Source organism: Echinococcus granulosus, assembly GCF_000524195.1.
Source record: "Echinococcus granulosus chromosome Unknown EG_S00048, whole genome shotgun sequence".
In the NCBI taxonomy this organism is placed as follows: domain Eukaryota; kingdom Metazoa; phylum Platyhelminthes; class Cestoda; order Cyclophyllidea; family Taeniidae; genus Echinococcus; species Echinococcus granulosus.
In genome coordinates, this window is record NW_020170428.1 from 384,320 (window position 1) to 397,911 (window position 13,592).

Below are 13,592 nucleotides of genomic sequence, written 5' to 3' on the forward strand. Positions count from 1 at the left end.
GGGAGAAATCCCATTTCGATCAATTTTGCAGCCTTTACACCTGCTTGGATCAGTGGAATTGACTCAAGTGCTACATTAATGGCAGCTCAACGGAATGTTCTCGTGACATGACAGTTTTTGGCGGTGCTTTGGGGTTGACTCAACAGATTCGGTTACTATAGTATTAATGTATCTATTGAAAATGGCTGCTTTTTCGTCATGTCGTTAAAAGAGAATCAATTTTACACAGTGGTGAATAATAGGGGTAAAGAATATTAAGAGGACATTCAAAGGAGTGGGCGAAACCGGGAATTCTGTCATTTTTCCACATTACAAAGTTTGACAATGACCCTGCTAGATGCAAAAATGGAGTGAAATTATGAAGTATTTTTGAGAAGCTACTCTAAAAGCAAGCACGTTTGAGTTCCACTTTCTAGTAACCTTTCCTGCGCTATTAAAGCGACACTAAAACATTATCCAAAGGTGGAGAGAAATGATTTGGAAGTTCACCAGCACAGTACAAAAACCATCTACTTGCAGTCCCTTCTGCTCTGTAACACCTGCAGGGAAAAATTCAAAGTATAAGCCAAAATGTTTTTCTCTTACTAACCAGTAAGCTAGGCAACTCAGTCACACTAAATAACTGCCCAAAATATATGCGCTGGTGGTGGTGGTGTGGGGGGGATAGGGCAAAGGGTAGCAGGAGTAGGAGCAGAAGCAGTTTAGATAATCACAAACCCCTCCTACTTATACTAATAATAATTGCTGCCCGACGACGTTAATGCTAGCGAACGCGCACAACCCGCTAATGCAGTGCAGTACACGTTGGTGCTACTAATGCAACTGATAACCATCGCACTCTGCCGACGTTTTTGCTGGTCCACCTAGTATCTACATACATACATACCAACCTACCAACCTAACTACTTAACTACTTACATGTGTGTCAATGAACAAGCTCGTACACGCCAGCCTTATCGATATCTCGGGACCTAAAGGTCTGCCTGGAGGCGTTGCATGGCGCTGAAATCGTCTTGGAGCGCCGGAGGTAGGGTGTAGGTGGGTGGGGGGAGGAGAGAATGGGAGGTGGGAGAGAGAGATTGAACTGGCCTAATTACTCCTGTGCTAATGTACTTGGGGATAGGGATAGGCGGGGGGGGGGGGGGAANAAGGTTTGGTAGAGCTAAAGTTAATTAAACGGACTCGCGCGGCCCTATCTCGGTTGGTGCATCTTTCAACTGCAAAATGCATGTTAATTAGTTGGAGTATGGTGGGGTACGGTTGAAGCAGGAGGGATGACTGCTATCTGCGGATCTTTGGAGGGGCTAGGAGACAAGGTACGGTGCAGGCGTCAGATGAGGCCGTGTTTTGTTTTGAGCCATTCTAACTTTGCAATTTAGGGGAAAGGGGAGGGAAAGGAACTGGTCATTACATGTTTCTGCGCGCGCGTGTGTGCGTATAAACGGAAATACCAATTGGACCGGCACTAAATGGATGTGCAGCTAGGGAGAAATACATTCTCTTGAAATTGCACAAAGAATAAACCTTAGAGATTCTGTTCAAAAACCAAATTTAATCAGGAAAAATGAGCATTAACAGCACTTCCTAGGCGCGAAAAGTGCCCGAACCCATAATGAAGTAGCATTTTACTGTTTTACCTTAATTAAATACATTCTTTCGTCATATAAAGGAAGGAGAACAATGACAATTTTTTAAAGAAATCAGATACAACTTCTGTAATTGGTTTTGGACATACCTAATACCACTCAAGAATTCTTTAGTCTGGTCCATAAATAGCCAGAGTATGGCGGTATGCATTTCCATAAACTATCCAAAATAAAAACATTTGATTTGCTTTTAATAGTGACAATTTTTAAATTATAGAGAACAAATGGGTAGACATTGATGCCAAACTCAAAAAAGCATAACATCTCAACCATACAGCAAAACTTTTGTTGCTTACTTTAATATTTGTGGTTTTTAAGAGGTGACTGTAATATGACCACAATATGAGCCCGAGAGGTCGATATTGGTAGTCATACAGATAATGCCTATTATTCTAAGAAGACGTGGAAAAGCAGTGGTAATATAGCTTTTAGTAAGACCAAAACCAAAACGCAGAAAAGCTGGGTTAATTTTTGCTTAAGATATCAAAGGAAAAAGTACACTTACAGCTAAAGCAAAACTTTTTATAAAAATCCGATTTGCAATTTAAAAACTTAAGCCAGGGTGTACTTATTTCATTCAATAAGGCTAGCATACCTTGAAACCACGAGGAGTAGTGCCTTGTTTCATTAAACTGCGGGAGAGCCGCGCTCTTCCCTACAGAGTCTTTCTTGGACTGGTAATGTTCGCCCATATCCTCTACGATAAACATGGCTGTTCTTGATTTCGAGAAAGAGGTCGTTGACACACCGTCAACGAATAAATTCAACACGAAGTATATCCCGCAAGAGGTCTTAGGTACTGGTGCGAGTAGTACGGTGCGTCGGTGCATCTCAAAAGAAACGAAGGAAGAATTTGCCGTCAAAATTTTGGATCTAAATAGCGGCGTAGAAACCAACGAAGTTCTACGCGCAGAGTGTATGCGTGAAGTTTCCATCCTGCGCAAGGTTGCTGGTCACCCAAATATAATAAGACTTGAGGATGTTTTCGAAGAGGATGCTTACGTTTTTCTAGTTTTTGAGCTGTACGTCTCTCTACATTTATTAATTTAGCCAACTTTTACAGCTGTAAGGGTGGGGAGCTTTTTGATTACCTCACAAAGATGATCATCCTTTCAGAGAAACGAACCCGTATGATCATGCGGCAAATGCTAGATGCTGTTAGTTTCATACACTCAAAAGGAATTGTACATCGTGATCTCAAGCCGGAAAATATTTTGATGGATGCTGAAATGAACATCAAAATCTCTGATTTTGGCTTAGCTGTTTACTCTACTGACATGGATGAACTGCAAGGTACTAATCGTAATTCCTCCTGTGAAACCTTTTACTAACCTAATTGTCTGCCCTAGAAACTCGTGGAACGCCAGGCTATCTTGCTCCTGAAGTTCTCCGTTGTGGTTACTACGATGGTCAAGCTCCCTATGGGCAGCCTGTTGATGTTTGGGCCTGTGGAGTTATTATGTACACACTTCTTGTTGGATTTCCGCCGTTTTGGAATAGAAAAGAGTATCTTATGCTTCGACAGATCATGCAGGGCAAATACTCCTTTCGCAGTCCCGAGTGGGATGAAATCAGTGACACAGCCAAAGATCTTGTAAGTTTTTTGAGTTATCTTCCTTATTTCCACAAACTCATTTTGAGAGCTGCTATTTGGGTACATTTGTTCTTACATAAGCAGCAAGTTTAATTAGTTTCCTTTAGGGCACTCATCACGAGTGCTTTTGTGAAGGATTTATTGCCATGAGTGGTGGCCAACGGGGCTGTGGTGCGTGACTAAGAGGGCTGGGTGCTACTGGCTGAGCAGTTGCACCAAACGTAGCCGTCACGTACACAGGTGCGGACGCACGCATAACGCGGTCGCTTGCGAATTTGCGTAAATAGCTGTCCGTTGTGCATTGGGCTACGTTGTGAAGCGATGCTTCGCTCGCACACCACTAGATAGCGGTTTGTTGCCTAGACGCCTAAATGCCATTGGTAGATTTCACGGATGGGAAATCTTACCTAATGAGGAATTAGAATCCCCCTAGAATTAATAGTTGCCTCATGTTGTTTAGACTCCTGATCGTTTAGCAATTCGCCAACGTTAGATATGTGGTTTGCTCCTACGATAGGGGAAAGTAATTGGGTTTACAACACTTGTTTTGTTGGAGCTAGGGAAGTTATGGCTTTGCGAGGGCGGTACAGGGAGGATGTGGTAGCGATGTGACGCGATTAGTCAAGGGCAGTGTGGCTTGACAGGTGCACAGATAATCTACCAATGACGTCGGCAGTTGGCCTAGAGGAACAGATTTTTCACCACTGAGGAGTTTGGTGGTGCTGTTGAACGCTGTGCTTGAGCAACACCATCGCCTGATCCATACATACTGGCCTTGTTTTATGTAGCTGCCCCATTTTCAGGATTAAAGTCCTCTACCAGAACGGAAGCTCCTAGTCCGTTGCATTGTCAATTTATGGCTCAATCACACCCATCTTTAGTTTACCATACTTTAGTCCACCTTTTTCTTGTACTACTTCAACTTATTCACGATGGAACACGTGTTTGATAGTTTTACTAATTCATTTCAAAATGCAGAGCCTAATGTAAATGGATGCCACTCTAGAATTACCCTGCTCTTACCATCCCTTGTTCTTTAGGAAATCAGTCTGACTTTAAATGTTAAATAGGACGTCCTATATCACTCATATAATTTCAGTAAGTAGTATTCCCCTCCCATCCTGACTGAAGTGCAGATCTTTTTACGCCGTTGTCGTGTAGTAGTGTGGAGCGTTACGTTGCATTGTAGGAAGGGTTGGGGTACACTCCTCCTACTAGTTGCATAGTCTCGTTTTCTGGAGAGGGTAAAGTTTTCGTTCAAATAAGAGTTTTACCGCATACATCTCAGTCGTTAATACTTTTGGCCCCTAGAAAGTGAAGGACTGTCAGCGAATGATTGCATCTGCAGTGCATTGAACACACACCCAAAGCGAGCACGGTGTTGAGATTGAGGTATACGCAGTCCGTAGAAGTGTACGGTGAATGGTGACTCGTTTTGGGTTAACCGAAGGTATACTCGTTCGTTTATCCAACGTTGGAGTAAAGTACGTGTCATGTCAATCAGTCAGTCAATTCGGAAGCAGCAGGGAAACTGCATAAAGTTGAAGGCGTGAACGACAAATCGACAGTTTGAAGTCCATTGTCATCTGTTGGTGTATGTGGGTGACATTCATTTGCTTAGCTTCTACCATGACTTTCCCCTCCAGGTTGCTGTAGGTGTAAGCGAATTGTTTTACCAGCACTCACTTTAAACATGAATTATTTTCTACTACATTCAGCTCACATTACTACTTTACTTAATAGCAGCGCTCAATTTTCTAGTTGTTGAACTTGATGCACCTATCGTTGAGTGATTCATCACGAGAAGCGACTTGCTGTTGGTATGTTCCGTCACTACATCTTTTCCAAATGTTCCACAACTAATTTGATGAGAAACTTCCGCACCTTATTTGGAGCAAAATAAAAAATTGATACGAATCACCGTAGGGATAGACTGACGCATATCTCCGCACCCATGCAAATAATGGCCTGTACTTTACAAGACTCTATAAGCCGCAACAGTTCATTCAAACGATGTCGACCAAAAACCACATGCATTTTTTGGCCACCTGGTATTCAATGTTCACTTCATTTGAACTACTTTTGGCCAGTCAGCATCATGACTGTTTCATGTCCACTTTTTTGCCTGCGATTGTAGTCGGAAATTGATGTAGGTTGAGAGGAGTGGGTTGGACTATTTACGAGGGAAGTGTTTTACCGGGTGAGGGTGTGGCTACCTGATAGGCTGAATGACATGTAGTGCGTTGGAGAGATTCCCCTTTTTAGACGTGAGTTGCATATCAATTGTGTCAGGAGGTTTGATTTGTCTTGTAGGTAACGTGGTTTTCGGCTGTACTTTTAACCTGTCTTCCTCCTTCATGGGCTAAGTGTTTGTCACGTGGGCGAAATCGGCAGAAATACGGAGGCAAATTTCTAGATGGACCTTGACGTGTGTTAGTGGGGATTTGTCGCCTCTGGGGTTCACTGCACCTCCTTGTTAAGAGCAGTGTCGAGAGTTAAGTGTCAGTCTCAAACTGCCTCCATCAATTCCATTGGGTCGCAGTTCCCATGTCAATTCGTGATTGTCATTCCAAAAAAGTAAACGAAAAGTTGTGGTAGGGCGAAAGCAGCTATCACAGAGTGTTTAGGTATTTAGCAAGTTAGGTACCGGCGTCACATATGACCGGCCTCTTTCTTACCTGTAACCACAAGTTCCAATTTAGAGGACACACCCTTTACTGCTTCACGATAATTGGTTGCACAAAATTTTGTGCTGTGCAGATGGATTGGTTGACGCAGGCCGTTGGTATGAGTTCAATTCCTTTTGTTTTCTAGCTTTTGAGCAGCGGTTAAATAGGTCGTTTTGATAGTATCATTGTTGGTGCCATGTCAGAACGAAAACAAACACCTGAATACTTGGGGCGGTCCACTTGCCTTGGAGACAGATCCTGATAGTCAATGTGTTTGGTAAGCCTCCTACGCAAATATAACGCTTCTACCGCTATATCAGAATAGGTCCATCTCATTTCTTATATACCGATGAAGCTCCACCAATAATGCCACTTTTTATCTTCACAGATCCGTTCGATGCTGATTGTTGATTCCGCAGCACGGATCAAGCCAGCTGATGCTCTCTCCCACGAGTTTTTCAAACAGGTAACCTCTCTCCTCAAAATTATCACTTCTGCTTCCGTTCCAGCAAGAGATCACGAGGCCTTGTTTTCTTCAATTGCAGACAATCTCTGCCCCCATTACCACCAAATTCCACGGCAGGCGGAAGTTCAAGGTAAGTTTTACCATCTGCTAACGAGGTCTGAAGTTACTAATGTCTTTCTTGTGCCCATCTGGAGGTAACCCTCTCGTTCATCTTATTCCTCTATCTCCAGTCGGCCTATCGTGCACTTCTCTTCATCCGCATATTGAAGGATTTGAAGGCCTGTGGAACCACTCTCTCACTCCATAAACTCACCACTGACCCCTACTCGAACAAGCGTCTCCGAAAACTCATTGACGCACTGGCTTTCGATGTCTACAGCCACTGGATCAAACGGGGCGATGAGCAGAACCGGGCGGCATTGTATGAGAATAAACCGCACTGTGAACAGGTTCAGATGACCCTCACAACACCTCTCCAACTGCATCCAGATTTTTTGGAGCCCGCGGAATTCAGAGATGACACTTTTTACGAGCCTTCCGGTGTGCGATAGTAGCTGGAAGAGGAGCTGTTTCTTCCCCTTATTTTCACCTATCTTTTTTGTTTAGTTTGTTTCGGTCTCCACTTCCTTGCTCCATCCCTTTCATCCTCGCGCTATTTATTTTTTGGTTTGTTTGGTTGTTTATTAGACATGCCTGTGCATCCGACACATGACGCGGGTCCGCCCTCAATCTGACGACAATCTAGGAGACAGACAACTGGAGAAAAAAAAGATTATATCATGATCATGACGTACACCTGTCTTCTCTTGTCCTTAATACGGAAAAACTAGGGGACTTGAAACCGGATTTCGTGCCACTAATTCCAGCCGGGGCTGGTTCGTCTGCGCGCAAGTACTACGAACCCTCGGTTGTAGACAGCATCGACGTCGTTGTGGGTCTGTCCAGCCAGTGGCGAACGAGTTCCCTTCTAGTCGTGAACAGTGCATACTGATACGCGGTGCATTGCAGAGGTGAGGTGCTTATCAAACGCTCGTACGCCGGCACCAGCTCGGGTCCTGATGTTGTGAGGCTAAAGGTACTTTTAATGTTTCATCTCTATCGAGAAATTTTTTTAAGGCTTTGCGATAAGCATACGGAAGGAGCGTGTGTCGTACATCATAGCCGTTTTTGAGTGTTGATCGCAGCACAGGAGCAAGTGTCACTCAATGGCTTTTCATCACATGTACATCAGCTGGGTCTGTTTAAGGGTATTACATGACAATGCAAGATCGTACAGGGCACGACTTGTAAGGCATTTTCAATGCGATCTAGTCATTTCGTAACATTGTCCTGCAAAACGTTGCGGCGTGGGAGGTAGTTAGCCGAACAAATCGTTCCTTATGCAAATATCATATAGTCACGGGCCATTCGACACGGATGTATCCATTAACAGCAGTTACCTCTACTTTAGCAATAACCAGCCTGTACACTTTGACACGAGCCCTGTTTAAGACAACATTTGCATCTGTCATATCCGTCGTGAGGGCTTTACTAAACTGTGGCGCTCGAGGCACCTTCTACGGCTTTATAAGGCGTACGTGACTACTGTACACACCCACTCACCAAAAGGTCCGAATTACCTTCCTGTTACATTTTGATAAATCGATTAATCAAGGACGAATGGTGAAGCGGTCATATCCACAAGGGGGCATGAGGTCAAGTGCAGTTACTACGTCAAAAATCAGCAATTCCCAAATCGCCCACCATTCGGTTTATTGCTTCAGATAGCTATCTACTCTAGAAATTCAGAATATATTTTAATAGGGTGGCCTTTTATTTGATTTACAGTTTACTAAAAATACGAAAGTAATCATAGAAAACTGCCGAAACTTCATCGGCAATTAGGGTGCAAAATCACGCTACCGAATAGGCATAAATTGATCACATATATGAAGCTGCACTACAAACTTAGTATTTTATCACGCCATGAATGCTAATGCTTGATTTGATTGTATACAAATTTTGCTTTCAGCTTACGCGATACATAACCTTTACCAATGTTTACACCACTAAAACGTCAAACACCAAGGTCACGATCCGCGTTCTGAATGGCCGAACCCCATACTTTCTCTTCAAGGCGATTAGTCGATTACTGCATTCTCATTGGTTAACTTGCTAACTGCTGAACGGTGACCTACCAACTTCATTTACAGATGAAACCTAATGGTTAAGTAGAGTGAATTTGCCTTTTGTAGGGATACTGCGAAAGAGCATGAAGAGTTTTAATTTTCAACTCAAACTCTAGAATAATTATAGTGAAGTCACCTTGAATAAGGCTGCATTGGGGTTATCATTTTGCCAAATAAAAGACGGAAAACAATATTTACCAGGACTATGGTTCAAATGTCACCATGAGAACAAAAATACACACAAGTCCAGAGTGGTCACTAATGAATTCGCAGCAAAACATCCCATCTCCTTGACGACACACGCCAACCTCCAGGGGAACATCGCATCAAAAGACTGGGAGTAGCAGTGCGTGGCTGGGCCAAAACCATTCACTAATAAATTACCGGTGGCTAGAGACACAATTGAAGTAAAGTGACTTTAAAGATGCGAAAAGACAGAGAAGACAATGCACAAGACGTTACCGACAACGATAAAAGATGAAAAGTGGAGGTAGGATAAAGCCGACTGCGAGTGTTTTCTGTTGTCCTCACTTTCCATAGAAGATTCGATAATAGAGCCACTTAGACCGCCAAAGAGAAAAGGAGTTGTCAAATTTGAAGACGTAGACACCACAGCCGGGATATTGATGACTGCCACAATACACCTCTGTGTGACAATCTCGACGGTAGACCGGTATTAGTTCATCCGTTGGTGGAGTGTTGGTGACCTTTTTACTTCTACCGTTCCCACCTCCACTTTCCACGTCGGCCTCATCTAGAATACACGCATTAAGACGATATCTGGACAGGGTGACATGTCTCTACCCGAACCCTTCAGTCTTCGCAGGTTCTGCCAACACCTAGGTGGCATGAACATTTCTCTGTGCCTTATAGACTTCCTAGCCCCTTTCCACACTGGTATGTCTTGCTGCATTGGCGAAAAATGACGCAAGCCGCTACATATACAGTCGAAAACAAGGGAAAATAATCAGTGCAAACTTTCTCACCTGGAGTGGTGCTAGCAATCCGCAGTTTTGAGGTAGATTCAGCTGCATTCCCATCCTCATCTTCATCTTCCTCTTCTTCCTCCTCATCACTGGACTCAGAAATGGTTATCGTGATGTTTTCCTGGGGTGTGAGGTTCCATTCGAAAAAGAGACCAAATCCCAGATCGTAGGAGTCGGTTGCAAACTCCCAAAAAATGCTGGATCCCTCTTCATGAGTTGGAACTCGTAGCTTCAAAGGAGAAAGTTGTCACTATTTAGAAGTTCAATTTCGAAAGTCGGGTTAGTGAATTTTTAAGCAGTGATTCTCGTTGTCTGACAGGAGTTATTCTCTCGTGGCACAGAGCTAACTTTTCTAATAAATTATTCCATCTACTGACAGATTGTGGGCTTTCGACATCTTTCTACAGCCTAGGATCAACGATTATAGAGGATAGAAATCAAATGATGTAGCGAAACAGTGTTTGCTTTGTGTGTTCAACTATGCAAAATCTCTGCCCACTGGGACTCACAATGGTGACAGCGGAAAGCAAATCAAATGACAAAAAATACTAATTTTGATGGCTAGGTGCCAAGAAGAAAGGCCTGTGCCGTGGATACTCGAATATACAGAAAAGAAAATAGAGAGGGGCTATTAGAAGCAACCATCCCAATCACTTGCTGTGCAATATGTCCAGCGATAACAATGGCCAGTCAAAATTTGACACTAATTGTTAAAGTTTTACTATACCTTAAAATTATTTGCTTCTAGGCTAACATCAAAGGAATTACACCCTGAGGCAGAAGACGTGCTATTAGGGGAGAAGAAGAGTGACTGCTAGAAGCAGCAAAGTCGATTTTCAAAAGAACAACGTGCTACCAGTAATGACACTCCATCCTCCAGCTCTTCAAGATACTGATTATAAAGCATACTCTATGCTGGTGTACCGTCCAAGACTACAATGAAAAGCAAATAAGGACAGACACTCCGAGGTCACCAAATCTCAAAATTGGCCACCACAGGCCTCGCGGACAGAGAGGTAAGGTATGTGTAGAAATCACATGGTTCAGCACATTTGCATAACTATCAAGAATGCTTATCCATCATTACACGATGAACACAAATAATGTTGTGGATCTAGTCGATGCGGTAGCTTGAAGCAGACCAAAGTCTGTTCAGTTAACAAAAGAAAACCTTGAAGAAAAAATTACCTGAAGAAGATGGTATGCGTGGGACCACCGTTCCCCTTATCGATTAGCTGTCAAATGGGGACTTTATGATCATTATTTTTTCGTAGCTTCAAAACTTTCCTGCAGCAAAGACGAACGCTACTGCGAGGTTACTATGTGCAGAGGTAAGTAAACCGTATACCCTGATAGTACCCATAATAGCAGGCACAAAGAAAACTTCACCACAGTGGCTTTTCAATGGCGCAAGAGTTCCGAAGACGACAATACGTCTCCCAGAGATGACTACGATTGGGATGATTCGCTTCTAACCCACAGTTTGTTCAATCAGTCAGTACTTGAAATACCTGATTTTGGACTTAAATCGACGCATAGCTATAATCTACAAGTAGGAGGTGGATCGCTCAGTGGGACCAGTGAATAATTTAAGAAAGTTAACACGTGTTGCACACCAAAACAGGTAGCCAGTCCTAGGATGGCTCAGTCACACTAACAAATTTTTCCAAATATCAGCCAAACGCTAAGAAAGAGACTATGCACAGTTTAGACTCATTGAAATCCCCTCTTCCCAGTTTATGATCTCCGAAGTGCCGACTTGACTCGAGCATACCTCGTAGGCCTCCCTTTCTAGCGGAAGCGAAAAATATCAATGCGCCTAAAATAGCTGCAGCGGAGGGAAAGTGGATAAAAGCTAACCACATTTTTGTCAGTTCGGCATAAATAATCAACAGGGAGAAGTAACTGCGATAATGAGAGGGTAGATTGAAAAGGAAACCACTAATCGACATTTCTGGTCAATTTGAAAACCCAAGAAACCCAACTTATTTTCTTAATTACATTAATAATTTTTCACTAAAGAAATGTTATTTATAAGGAATCAAAGAAAAAATGCACTAACAGTGGCCGAAGCAAGCGAAGAAATTTTGATGCAACACTCGCGATGATTTGACAGAATGTCTTTCTTAAAGTCTGCAATATCCTTTCGGGTCCACATACTTGCTGGGACCAAAGGCAGCGGTACCGGTTCACCTGTAAATCATTGGCGTTATTAGTCAGCGAAGGGAGAGTTTAGGTTAACGGGTGGTTTAATCGAGCAAAACTGGGACAAGAAATAGGGAAACAATCTTCACCAGCACTATCACCACCGTCACCGGCTCCACCTTCTCCTTCACCATTTGCGGCGTTAGTGAGAGAAGCCTCACGTAGACCGAGAAGCTGATCGATTTGACGTTTCTGATGGATCATTTGTGAACGCTGAACATTTTCCATGTAGTATTCGAAGTATTGGTCCTGCATTTGCCGAATCAACTCATCTTGCTAGAAAGAGGTCAGGGTTACATGTTTGATTACCTTAGCAATATCCTTAGGATGCTGTTCCTGAGCATATTGGCGGAATTGAATAATACTCTGTTGGTCTAGAATTGTGCGCATAGCTGACCTAAAAACACGTCATTACAAGGAAGATGAACCTACTCATGCTTTTGCCGTTCTTCTGCGTCCTCGGGACATTCACCACTTGAACCTTCCTCCTCCTCCGCCACCTCCTCATCCTCTACCACAGCTTTCGCTTGTGCTTCCGTAGTGTCGTCATTTTCCGGGGCTGTCGCCACGTGGGATTCTCCACTAGCACTATCGGATTCGTTCTGAGACATGGCCCCTGATCCTGAATGAAAGAACGTCGGGGAAATAAAACATAATTCAAAGTCGGGGTTAAATAAAACCCTGGGTTAGAAAAATACTAATATGCAATATGTCATAAAGTAGGTTCAAGAAGGACGACCTAATTTTGATGGCACAATATTCGCTTATCATAAAATTAGGAAATAAAAGACAGATCGCACGTAATTATGTGAAATAAAGTATCACCAAAACATTAGGTGTTCTAGGAAAATAACTAAAGAGTAGTACTATTTGTGGGACAAAAGTGTTCATCATAATCAAGACTGAGCAAAGTGATGATTAAAAATAGGTTATCATTCAGGGTTTAGTAAGCTGTAGAAATATGAGGTACTTGAGGAGACACCTACTACTCAAGAACCAACGTAGGAGTATTTTTTTTGCCTACTTCATCATTTTAATTTCACACTTGCAGCAAAACCACTAAATTTTGGCAAAACAAATTCGACGCCGGTACTAACCTGTAGCCGATTTAGCCATTGAGCCAAAAAATACTTATTAGATGATATCCAGCAAGACATCCTATACTTGCTACACCTCAGCCCTTTTACTATCACTAGCTTCTCATCGCATAAAATAAAAACAGTGACAGTGGCAAAGGAATGAGAGTAGTCAACGGAGAGCCACTATTTTACGAGATCAAAATAAACCATCAATGGATGATGTAAAACAATAAGATGTTATTAGGATACAAATGAATATCTCCATATTGGATCACTTAAAAAACCAGAATATGTAGGAGATAAAGAAGCTATAGATACTGACAGGAGCACGGACCAATCAACTAGGTATGGGTCGAGAGACCTTGGGATGCATTAAGAGTATTAGTATATTTAAAACTGACTTCACTTCTGCAGCCCTCTGTAAACCAAATCATTTCTTTGTCAAAAATTAAGTTTTTAAAGTGCAAATGCTTGCACAAGTGTTGTAACGCACTAGCAGTCACAGGTGTTTTGCCATTTCGGAGTAGCTGATAATAACTTAGAATAATTAGATTGATCTTACTCTGTTTCGTAGTAAAACATGCAAATAACTGAAAACGCCTATTGCACCTCATTGGCTTGAAATTTTGGGAGGACTTAACGTGAGCACTTCGGCCCTCCAAGTCCGTTCTGGGTTCGAAAGTCGTCAAGGTACTATGGCAGAGTATTTTAGCGTACCGAGACTCCCTGAAGACGAAAGAAGATAAAATACTCGGGCAGAATATATATATTCAGCACGG

At 42.7% G+C, this 13,592-nt stretch overlaps 2 protein-coding genes across 2 annotated transcripts; one reads left to right on the forward strand and one right to left on the reverse strand. All coding sequences in view use genetic code 11, as the record gives it.

The window, feature by feature from the left end:
• Positions 1–2,354: 2,354 nt before the first annotated feature.
• On the forward strand, positions 2,355–7,366 carry EGR_05948 (Phosphorylase b kinase gamma catalytic chain, skeletal muscle isoform; the record flags this gene model as incomplete). Its single annotated transcript, XM_024495197.1, has 7 exons — positions 2,355–2,668; positions 2,710–2,939; positions 2,996–3,240; positions 6,298–6,375; positions 6,455–6,505; positions 6,606–6,915; positions 7,242–7,366. The coding sequence occupies 7 exons, from the start codon at positions 2,355–2,357 to the stop codon at positions 7,364–7,366; spliced, it is 1,353 nt and encodes a 450-aa protein (XP_024350416.1).
• Positions 7,367–9,070: 1,704 nt separating this feature from the next.
• On the reverse strand, positions 9,071–12,345 carry EGR_05949 (Golgi resident protein GCP60; the record flags this gene model as incomplete). Its single annotated transcript, XM_024495198.1, has 6 exons — positions 9,071–9,297; positions 9,530–9,758; positions 11,592–11,722; positions 11,824–12,010; positions 12,044–12,131; positions 12,167–12,345. 6 exons carry the CDS (start codon positions 12,343–12,345, stop codon positions 9,071–9,073), a joined length of 1,041 nt encoding a protein of 346 aa, XP_024350417.1.
• Between the last annotated feature and the right edge of the window lie 1,247 nt (positions 12,346–13,592).